General features: G+C 38.9%; 1 protein-coding gene across 1 annotated transcript; it reads left to right on the top strand.

The window, feature by feature from the left end:
- Positions 1-43: 43 nt before the first annotated feature.
- On the top strand, positions 44-10439 carry LOC109074089 (G protein-activated inward rectifier potassium channel 1-like). Its single transcript, XM_042757947.1, has 3 exons — positions 44-1684; positions 2108-2324; positions 8308-10439. The coding sequence occupies exons 1-3, from the start codon at positions 1007-1009 to the stop codon at positions 9027-9029; spliced, it is 1617 nt and encodes a 538-aa protein (XP_042613881.1). The 5' UTR covers positions 44-1006; the 3' UTR covers positions 9030-10439.
- Positions 10440-11782: the final 1343 nt, after the last annotated feature.

Below are 11782 nucleotides of genomic sequence, written 5' to 3'. Positions count from 1 at the left end.
TTTTTTATTTTTTTGTGATAGGCTATGTAAATTTATCAGTGTACAAAAAGTGCTCAAGCAGCTGCTGTTGCTATGGTTATTTCCTAGCGTGAATGCAAATCGTGTTTGCAAGAATGTATGTAGCGACTAATTCGAATTCGAAACTTGTGATTACTAACATCTGAAAATTCAACGGATATTTAACTTTACATTTTGCGTTCCATTGTGGGGGCATTAATTAATTAGCCTTAATTAGGGGGGTCCCCCAAACGCCAACCCTCCTCTAATTCGCATCCTGCATATTGGCTGTAAACAAACACATCTTGCAGAGATCACGTTGTATGCAGCACTGTTCAGAGAAGCATATTACAAACGCAGCAAAAGAAAGATGTATCCAACACAAGAACACGTGTTCATCCCTCCCCCACTTCACATCTCCACCACCCTCTCAGAGAAGTTTCTCTTATTTGTCGGGGCTGGAGATGGAGTTTGAGAGCTGGATGCGCGCAGTGCGCAGGAACCGAGAACAGTGAAGACGAACAGAATCAGATAACAACGCTTGCCAGCCGCGAGGATCAGCAGTTAAACTTGGACAGGATCCTTAGGGCGTCTACCAACTACCATCTTATCAAATTTGGTGCGATACACCTGGGGAAACAGGAGTGGATGAAGGTGGAGGAGGAGGGTGCCAACGCACAGATGCTAGACTGCGCCAAGCCAATCTGAGATTACAAATTACTCGCATCCATATTATTTCCCCTTTTCACAGCCTTGGCTGAGTTAGACTTTTTATTATTATTATTAGTTATGCGGGTTTGGAGAAGACAAGGAGATCCGCATCGCTCCATCCCAAGACCAACGCGCTGCTATTGACAGCGGTAAGCCCTAAAAATAACTTTTTTGAAATTATCTGCCCAGAAATGCGAGAGACTGGTGTACCTGCAGTGTGAAGAAAACCGAAAACATTTAGTCAGGTACAAGCACGCAAAGCATTCTCGTATATCTGGGACAACTTTAACCGTGAAGGATGTCAGCGTTGCGGAAAAAATTTGGGGATGATTATCAAGTGGTGACCACTTCGTCCAGCGGCGGCGGGTTCAACCAGGCGGCCCCTGAGAAGAAAAAGAAACGTCAGCGCTTTGTGGACAAGAACGGCCGCTGTAACGTCCAGCACGGGAACCTGGGAGGAGAAACCAGCCGGTACCTATCGGACCTCTTCACCACGCTCGTGGACCTCAAATGGCGCTGGAATCTATTCATCTTCATCCTTACCTACACGGTGGCGTGGCTCTTCATGGCTTCAATGTGGTGGGTCATTGCCTTTATACGTGGAGACCTGAACCAGGCCCACGATGACAAGTACACACCGTGCGTGGCCAATGTGCACAACTTTCCCTCCGCTTTTCTGTTCTTCATCGAAACTGAGGCCACTATCGGATACGGTTACCGCTACATTACAGACAAGTGTCCGGAAGGCATCATTCTCTTCCTCTTCCAATCCATCCTAGGCTCTATAGTAGACGCTTTTCTGATCGGTTGCATGTTCATCAAGATGTCCCAGCCGAAGAAACGCGCAGAGACGCTGATGTTCAGCGAGCACGCGGCTATTTCCATGCGTGACGGCAAACTGACCCTGATGTTCCGAGTGGGGAACCTGCGGAACAGCCATATGGTCTCCGCGCAAATACGCTGCAAACTACTTAAAGTGAGTATACGACTGGAACCAAAAAAAAAAAAAAAAAAAAAAACTATGAAAAGGGGAGAGAGAGAGAAAGAACACTAAACATATAACACATTATGTGCGGATTACATTACGAGATCTTACAGTTAGAAATATACAAAAATGAATTTCAGTCATAACGTGTGAATATAATATTAATGGGTTCAAGCTAAGCTTCATTCGTTAACCTAATAAAATCATTACCTCAAGCCTAGACAGATGAGAAAGACCTGTAATTTGATTTGTTCACCTACAGTGGATAGAGTATTGACCCCTCGGTGGTCTTGGATGCAACAGTCCCTTTTGGATCACTGTAGATGCATTAGACCCGGTCTTTCTCTCTCACTCACACTCCATCATCTCCCTGGTTTATCCTAAGTAGTTCTCTTTCTCTACCTTTCCCTGCAGTCCCGCCAGACTCCTGAAGGTGAGTTTTTGCCTCTGGATCAACTTGAGCTGGACGTTGGTTTCAGTACCGGAGCTGACCAGCTTTTCTTAGTGTCCCCTCTAACGATCTGCCATGTGATCGACTCCAAGAGCCCATTCTATGACCTCTCGCTCAGGTCCATGCAAACAGAGCAATTTGAGATTGTGGTTATCTTAGAGGGGATCGTGGAGACCACCGGTGAGTTTTAATAATACACACAAAGAGAATATCCTCAGATGTCAAAAAAATTGGCAGAAACCTGTATCTGAATGCTGAAATTTAATTTAAATTATACACTATATCCTTCACAGTAAATTTCCACCGTATATATGTTTAACATGTTCAAAAGTTTTAGAGAAATAGAAAAATAAAATATTACACAAATGTTTATTTTGATTGAATCATACACATTATTTACAAACCAGTGCTATGCAGTCAAGTTTCTAAATCCCTATACTTTCAATGATTTTCTAATTTGTGCAGGGTGAAGGTGTTTGGGTGATGTGCTACACATGTTTGGTTCAGTGTGTGTGTGTGAGTCAGTCTGCAGAAGCAAGTTTGCTCGTGCAAATCGGCTTTTTATGAAATAAAATGAATGGATGGTGGCATTAGCAGGAAAGATGGAAAGAGAGAGAGAGACATGTTATGAAAGAGATGATACACAAAGTTAGTCTTTCATTTTGCTCCCTGCCTCATGGTTCCGTAGTCTGGCATGCTTAGAGATTAAGCCACCTGTCAATCAAATCACAGCTCACCTTTACTTTCTCACCCTGCAGCGCCAAACACATCGATCCATACATATACAAGACAGCACGCACTTACAGTAAGAAACAGCATTCGAACAAGCAACAGCAGAAAATCTCTGCAGCATACATATTGTACATGTACATATTCAATTAGATTCAGAATCGCATGTTTCCATGGTTTGATTTAATTAACATAATCAAGAAAATCATATATGCTGTCCGGTCTTCCTTATTGATGGCACATCAGAACATTCCACCTGCAGAAAGTGAAGGGCTTTGTGGATTAAAAAAAAATAATAAAGGGAAAAAAAGCAGAATTATGTACAGTTAGTCAGCACTCTGTTCTCCCCATTGTGAATCAGTTTCCATAGCAACTAAATCGGCCCCTTCTTAAGCAGTCTCCATACAGTAAAGTCTTACCGGCTGTTTGAAGTATGGAGACGAAACTTGTGTTTATCAGCCTCACAAATCAAATACTAATTACTACTTATCAGCTAATTCATTAGACATTTTTAATTATGTCCTGTAATTATGGCTAGGTTTATGACATGTGCATGTGGGAATGCAGCACAAATTTGGTATGCATGTGTGTATGTGTGTGGGCGATCTTGTGTCCTTCAGTTCTAATCTTCAGGATTAAAGTCTTTGTTTAGACACGTCTCTGTATATGAAAGCTCATATTTCACAAAGCGGATAGATACCGGGGCTAGTTGTCACAAGGGCTACATCTCAGTAAGGTAATGGTTTTAAATGTTGGTTTCAGATGTCTCCAAATGTGTTCCATTAAAGATGTTCCATTATTTTTTGCGATTTCTGTCTTTCAAACTCAAATGACTATTTCAAATTTCTGTAATAGCAGCATTTCTGTAGAAGGACACAACATAAAACTACAGGGGCATAAATTAAGATAAAAAGTAGGTTTAAATCAAAATGATTTTTTGTTTTTCTTGTAAGCATCAGGATAGCAGCTTGTCAAATATGCTCTATGTTTAAATATATTCCAATTACAATTCAATCTGCTGGCAAAAAACAATGGCTTGATAGTTTTAATAGTGTTACCTATTATATTTTTGATGTTTCATGAATTGTTGTGTTTTCTAAATTTAGCTGAAGAGAAATTAAATAGACAGTAATAGGCTTTTAAATGGCAGGTATGATAACAACCCACATGTCCGAAATTTTTTTTGCAAAAATTGTAGAGGTGCAACAGCGTGTCACTGATGCATTACCCTTAAAATGACAACTTTGTAACTTATCTACTCCTAAACGATGCATATGAGTAGTAAAATATACGATTATGTTACTTTTAGGGATAAAAAGATACAAAGATGTGCCTTTAAGGATACTCCCCCAACGACAAGTTGTTACAGACCTAAAGGTATAATTTTTACACATTTTTGTACCCCAGCACGGCTTTTAGAGCATGTTGTCACTAAAAGTGTGTGCATCGAACTGTTATTTTTCTTATTGGACAATCGCAGAGGAAATAGCCTTTTTGTAGCTGAAAATGTAAGGTGCTTTCCTACAGAAATGGACTCTGGAGTAAAAAGTGTGACAACTAATCCGAGTCTCTCACAATGTGGAAGGAGGACGATTTAGACATTAATACATTAATTTCCTTCGAGCAGAGAGGCAGTGACTTCAAGGCCAAGGAGTCTCAGAGGAACAGCCCTGAGCCATCCATTGCCCTCAGAGATAAATATGACAGCTGTGCCAGCATTCACATCTGTCAAATTATTTACAGCTTTTCACATTACACTGCAAAAATGTGTCTCTTAAATATAGCAAAAATATTCCTGATGCTAAGCAAATACAGAATGTGTTAAGAAAAATTACTTGAAACTAACGTAATTCTAGCCAAAAGAAATAGTAACGGTTTTGAATATTAAAAGGTTACTCCATCCCAAAATGAAAATATTGTAATTATTCATTCCAAACCCGTAAAAGCTTTGTTCATCTTCGGAACACAATTTAAGATAATTTTGATGAAAACATGGAGGCCTGTTACTGTCCCATAGACTGCCAAGTAAATAACAGTGTCAAGGTCCAGGAAAGTATGAAAAGCATCGTCAGAATAGTCCATCTGTCATCAGTGATTCAACCGTAACGTTATGAAGCGACGAGAATACTTTTTGTACACGAAGAAAACAAAAATAACGACTTTATTCAACAATTCCTCTCCTCTGTGTCTCTCCAAATCAGCGTAGCACGCAGATGGCGTACGTTCTTCTGTATCAGCCATGCCACAAGGATACGTTTTTTACGTGTATTTACACTTTGGTTTGAAAGCAAATGAAAGCCATCTGCGTACTGCTCAGAATTGCCAAAATGGCGCTACGCTGATTTGGAGAGACACAGAGGAGAGGAATTGTTGAATAAAGTAGTTATTTTTGTTTTCTTCGTGTACAAAAAGTATTCTCGTCGCTTCATAATGTTACGGTTGAATCACTGATGACTGATGGATTATTCTGACGATGCTTTACATACTTTCCTGGACCTTGACACTGTTATTTACTTGGCAGTCTATGGGACAGTCTCAAGCCTCCCTGTTTTCATCCAAAATATCTTTAATTGTATTCCAAAGATGAACAAAGGTTTTACGGGTTTGGAACGACATGGGGTAAGTGATTAAGGACAAAATTTTCATTTTGGGATGGAGTAACCCTCTAAGTAATTTTAGTAAAAACTGCATTAAAATTATAGTGTTGGTCATTCAGTGCATTGTAATTTGCATCTTCAAAAGATGTAATAATCTGGAGATGTAAAATCTTAAACAAACAGAACAGTTTGAACAATTAAATATGATGTAAATAAGATAAAACATATGAAATATGTTCCTATTGAAGAGTATTATTTACTGAATGATTGTAGCATCTGTGACTGCTTTTTTTATCAGATGCCTGATTAGGCAGTTATTGTCACTAAATTATCCAGGTCAACATAATGATATGTTGGTTAGACCATGTAGAAATAGTTAGACCATAGAAATTGTTATTTAAAACTAAAACCTTTTTTGTTCCTTTTAAAAAAAAAAAAACATTAACTTAAAATATATTTTCTAAAAACCTGTTTCATTTCAGCTAGTTGCCCAAGAAACTATTTTCATTTAGTTTTATTTATGTACTAAAGTAACTAAAACTGTAATAAAAAAAAATAAAAACTATATAGACATATTAAAAAAATAATAATGGCAAAATCAACAAAATTGCCAAAACGTTAACTAATATTCAAATGAAAAAGAAATATATAAAAATAAAAAATAAATCAACTATTAATAAAAACAAATATATTAGAGTATATATAGTACATATATAACTGTATATAATAGTAACAAATATATATATATATATATATATATATATATATATATATATATATATAATATATATATATATATATATATATATATATATATATATTATAGTAATTATACTAAAATAACACTGGGGATTCAGTTACAGTGTCTTAGTACATAGTGAGCAGCATGGAATATTAACCATTTATTCTTGGAAGAAAAATGTATTGGCATTATTCATTGACTATTTATTTTTAGATCTTGGCTTGTGGTTTGAGAATTCCAGTTTTATTTCTTGTGCTTTCAGCAGTGTGAGTAAACAGGGCAGCTCGGTGCAACCGTCCCAAGGGGCCTCAGTAAATCAAAAGGGAGGCACTGCTTCATCCCCTCAGGACCACACACTGTGTATCAGCGAGATACAGGAGAGAATTGGGCCCAGCTGCATGGTCAATTACTGTTCAGAGCAGCCAGATAGTAGAGTTTACTGTTATCTCACACCACAGAGAGAGAGAGAGACAACAAGAGAGAAAGAGAGAGTGTGCGATAGGGATGGAGAGGGAGTCGTGATGATAATGATGGTTAGTGCTATAGGTGTGTTAGGAAGAGACTGTGAAATGGACAGGAGGAAATGTGGAGCAAATAGGGCAAAATGATGGAAAGGGAGCGAGTGAAAGAGAGAAAGACAGAGATGACAGAAACAGGTCAGGCAGAGCACCTCTGTGGCAATGGAACCGAACACTTGATAACGGTCACCATAGAAACAGATTATCCCTCTTGGAAATATAAATTGTTCTCATAACTGTCATTTGTTGGAGTGTAGCGGTACCATTTTTTTCTGGTGGAAGCCAATGTGCGCAAACGTTCCTCTCAAATGCAGAAATGAAATTTGTCATAATGGAAGAATATGGAATGATTATGTAAGCCAAAATCACAGGGAGCCAGACTGGATTTCAACTCCGGCAGAGACCTTACCTTCCCCTCTCCCAGCAAACAGCAGAAAGCCTGTTAAATATTTCATAAGATGAATAATATTGTGTTATGCTGCTAAACCCAGGATTTGTCAGCTCGAAAAGCAAGGATTTTTTTACTGTAGTAAGGGAGGATAACCGTGCCTGAGTTTGTGTGTGTGAGAGTGTGTAGGTGTGTAATGGTCGTAGGCGGCAACGTGAGAAAAAAAGAACGATCTTGAGTTTCAAAAATGTATAATGTATGTTTTGTCTTGCTTGGTTTTTATATTTAGGTCTGAGGTTTATTGTAATGCGCACTCGGCGAACGTCTCTTTTTAGACCACGTCTGCTTCCTTCTGTCAGGAGAACTACACAGCAGTCCCAATGCTTTCTAAGCACCTTCATCCAGCTGCTCAAATCCCTGTATAGAACAAAGTCCTCAACATTATCTCTCCTGCAAACATCTCAAATCTCCTCTGCTCTGGCCCCTACTGCACTGAGACACAGAGACACAGAGTAGACAAAGAACAACCCTCCTATATGGAGACAAGGAGATGTGGATGCTGGTTTTCAAGGAACTGTCTTCGCAACTGCAGATTGAAGAAAAACGCACCTTTCTTGTGTCATCAAGTGTACTCTGCATCAAGCGCGGTGTTGCTTTTCAGTCGGCAATTGTCTTATCTTAGATTCCTTGCTATTGACTGATGTCGAACACCGTGTTGCAAATCTGTTTGCTTGTTAGGGGGTTCATAAAATGAGCTCTTTATAGTGAAGGCTTTGCATGCTTTAATTAAGGAGGGATGTTCGTTGGTGTGGGTGATATACAGATCTAATGAATTTCCCACAGATAAAGCTCTTGTTTTCATGCAACCAAATGGACCGTGAACAGACGTTCCCGTGGGTGTTGCTCAACAGTAAATGCGCTCGTGTGTGTGTGTGTGTGTGTGTGTGTGTGTGTGTGTGTGTGTGTGTGTGTGTGTGTGTGTGTGTGTGTGTGTGTGTGTGTGTGTGTGCTCGCGCACCCAGTCAGTAATGCATCTATTAGTTTTAGTCATCCAACCATTGTTGCACAGCACACTCCTCTGAAACAGATTTGCTATTGCACAAAGCTTTATGAAGATTCTTATAAATGAGCTGCACTGTCCCCTTCATTCGCACTTTGTTTAATTAATTTGTTTCTTGTATTGTCCTAGGTATGACATGCCAGGCTCGTACTTCGTACACGGAGGATGAGGTTCTGTGGGGTCACCGATTCTTCCCGGTAATTTCTCTGGAGGAGGGTTTCTTCAAGGTCGACTATTCGCAGTTTCATGGCACTTTTGAGGTTCCTACACCTCCACACAGTGTTAAAGAACAAGAGGAGAGTTTGCTCCTGTCATCACCTCTGACGGCGCCCTCTCTGTGCCAAAGCGCAGGTGGGGTGACGGAAGGCAGTGGCACTCTTGAAGGTCTGGAACTTCAGAGCGATGCAGAAACTGCCTCCATCAATATAGCAACCCCCATGCCAACCAACAAACTGCCTGCCAAGCTTCAGAAGCTTACAGGACGGGAGGCCCCCATCCGGGATGGAATGCCCCGCAAGCTTCTGCGCATGAGTTCAGAGATCACCTACAACCTGGGTGACCTGCCCGTCAAACTCCAGCGAATCAGCTCTGCTCCGGGCGTGGCAGAAGAGAGGCTTCAGCAAATCAGTGCTGTGCTTAGCCCCAATGAGGACAGACTGGCTCCCAAGCTGGGCTTGGTGGGCGGGCCTGAACCCATCAGCCAATCAGTGACAGATCTGCCACCGAAACTGCAAAGGTTGGCTGGAGGGGGGGTGGGTGGAGTCGGAATCGGAGGACGAATGGATGGTCATCTGCCTCCCAAACTGAGAAAAATTAATTCAGAGAGGTTCACGGGCTTGAGTTTAAAATGAACTGATTTCTATATGCATACACATTTTGCTCATTTACCTCCTCTGAAATTGAAATTGAGTAAAAAGGACAATCTATACTTATAGCAATTTATATATGGATAATATATTAGATTAATGCTAATCCTCTGCACAATCTGGCATGTTTTTACCACAAACAGCATGAAAGGAAAAATAAATTTCAACATCTAATTGCAGATAATATAACAGTACTCAACACTATTTAACAACTATTCAGTATATCTCTTTTATATTAGCCTAATAGCCAAACTTGTTTTGAGGGCTTGCCTATATAATGTATATCTTAAAATAGAATATCAATATAATTATCAGAATACTATGTCAGTTTTCACTGATAAGCCATGGTAACTGAAGTTTCTAAAGAAGCCAATGGCTATAACCTGAGTTAGCCATTTGTTTTGTTTTTTATCAGTGGATTGGTTATTGTGGTTCACAATAACACATTGAGAGATTAGTTACTGTGGTCTTTAGACTTCAAAAATGGGCGCTGTGCATGTATGGAAATGTAACACATATTTGGATGAAGCGACTCAGGTTTTGTTCTTGTTTTTTTTAATCTATTGCATGACCTATCATTTCATAATCGAGTCAGATTATCTCACGTCAAAGAATAAGCCTTAAATATAAGGAGCCAAATGTAAAATACCAATCATCATAGACGTTTATTTGAGAAGCTTTTAAAATGTTTGACACTTTTTAAAGCTTTTATGAGCTGTTTGTTGAAGAATAAGTCTTTCTCACAGTATTTCACATTTGGCTCTGACTATATATGATGTTTTGTCAATGATCGTTTCCTGCTGTTCTCCGTTTAGAAGTTTAAACTTAGTTGAAATTATCAAATATTTTCTTGACCTGAATAACTTGAGAATTGCGATGGGAAAGATGGATAAAGTGGGGTGGGGGGGGGGGTTATCAAAGACATAAAAGAGCACAAAGGATGTGTATATCTGTTTTAATATTCTTTATAGATAAGACCTTGTCAACGTTGTTATGGCTTTGTTTAACTCTTGTGTTTGAAAACTGAAGCAATAAGATTATAAATTGCAGTGGAACTTCTGACTGGAAAAATCTCGTACCTTATGTTATGTTAACGTTCAATGGTTTTACAGTTTTCTAATTGTGTTTCTCTCAATACATCTATTCTACTTTCGACGAATGTTAGAATGGCAGTTGGAGTGGTTTATAATACTGTAATAAATGTGATGTGATGTGTAACAAGTCTATTATGAAAGGAAACTACTGAAGGAAACCTCCACCTGATCCATCATCACAAAATAAGTCCAAAATGAATCAAAGCTATGGGTGGACTTTTCCATGTTCGACGCAGATAAACTCATTGGTATTGGCAGAGGTCTTTCCCACAAATAAAGCAGTTTGAACTGGTTTGACCCAGCTGTTTGGATGACTGGCAGCTTGCTGCCCGTTGCTGCTCTTTGGAGGTATTAGATTGCTTCAAATGTCCTGAGAGTTCTATTCTATTTCTATGAAAAAACATCCATTTTTTGTGCAGAGAAAGCTAAAGTTTGCCTGCTTTTTAATCATCATTGCAGTATGTCACTTTTCACATGCTTAATAACTGTTCAGATAATAACAACTGAATTAAAAAAAAAAAACTACTCTTCATTCACATTTAATGAAACAGACAAGTGCCACAAAAAACACAGACGTCAGCCTAGTAAAAGGTCACGTGTGCTTTCATTTATTTATCATGATTAATTATTTATAACGCTTAAGTTGAATAATAAAGCTTTTTTTCCTGTAACAAATGGGCAGGTTTGTCCTTTCCATGTACCCCAGTGACTATGCAAAACATTGTACCGTAAAGCATTTCCCAAGTTATAACTGCAAAAGTCAGCTTGCATCTGATACAGACATTTATTTGCTTCACCTTTCAGAACAAAATGAAATGTGGGTGTGAAGTGTGAAAGAGACAATGTGAAATCTGCATGAGAGTTGCATTAGATATACAAACTGCAGGGGCTCCACGCAGTTCACCGTTAAATGGATCCCTCGATACAACTTCCCTAAGAAACATTAACACATTACCTCTCCACAGGGGACCAATATCCTGAACTTCTATCAGCAGGAAGCTAATTATAAAAGTGTGTGTGTGTGTGTGTGCTGAAAGGGAGCTGGTGAAATTCAGAGAGAATATTATCTTGTCACTAAATGTCAAATTCAGATGAAAAGAAGGGGTTTGTGAAGGTCAACCTGCTCTGCTTAAAGAGCATTATTGTGACCTGCTCGTCTCTTCAGAGAGCTCTCAGAAGCTGCTATCCCTTTTAATTTATTTTCCCCTGCAGCCCGATGTCAAACGCTCCTTATTTCATTTCATCAGTTCCATACTTAGCGATCTAATCCCATCCTATATAAGATTAGCTAAATTAATGTACTTTCAAATAACCATTAATGAGTTCCTAAATTGTTTCTGCTCTCCGATGGTTTTGTAAATTAAATCACTCTCATTTAAAACTACTTTGATGATGGAATAGATGGAGAAAGGCTCTTACTCATTAATTATAGATAAATAAAGGCAAATCCTTTGTTAACAACCTCCCGGTCAAATCTTTGCGGTTTTAAGGTGGTTAGAATCTCCAGATGTCTGAGTCAACTGTATGTCTTTACTGTTTTGCATTAGGTACATAGCAGATCAAAGTAGAAATCTTATACTTCCCAGTTCAATAGCAATTTAACTGTTTAATTGAATTCACAAAGGACAAAAAGGGTCCTGTCCA

This window comes from Cyprinus carpio, chromosome A6, assembly GCF_018340385.1.
Source record: "Cyprinus carpio isolate SPL01 chromosome A6, ASM1834038v1, whole genome shotgun sequence".
Classification (NCBI taxonomy): domain Eukaryota; kingdom Metazoa; phylum Chordata; class Actinopteri; order Cypriniformes; family Cyprinidae; genus Cyprinus; species Cyprinus carpio.
The sequence above is the reverse complement of the archived record's forward strand: the minus strand, read 5'-3'. Positions and strand labels throughout refer to the sequence as shown.

Bases quoted from the DNA above. Each gene is read 5' to 3' on its own strand.
- LOC109074089 (XM_042757947.1), top strand. From the start codon at position 1,007: ATGTCAGCGTTGCGGAAAAAATTTGGGGATGATTATCAAGTGGTGACC. The intron at 1,685-2,107 runs GTGAGTATACGA...CTTTCCCTGCAG, and splicing joins TACGCTGCAAACTACTTAAA to TCCCGCCAGACTCCTGAAGG. The intron at 2,325-8,307 runs GTGAGTTTTAAT...GTATTGTCCTAG, and splicing joins GGGGATCGTGGAGACCACCG to GTATGACATGCCAGGCTCGT.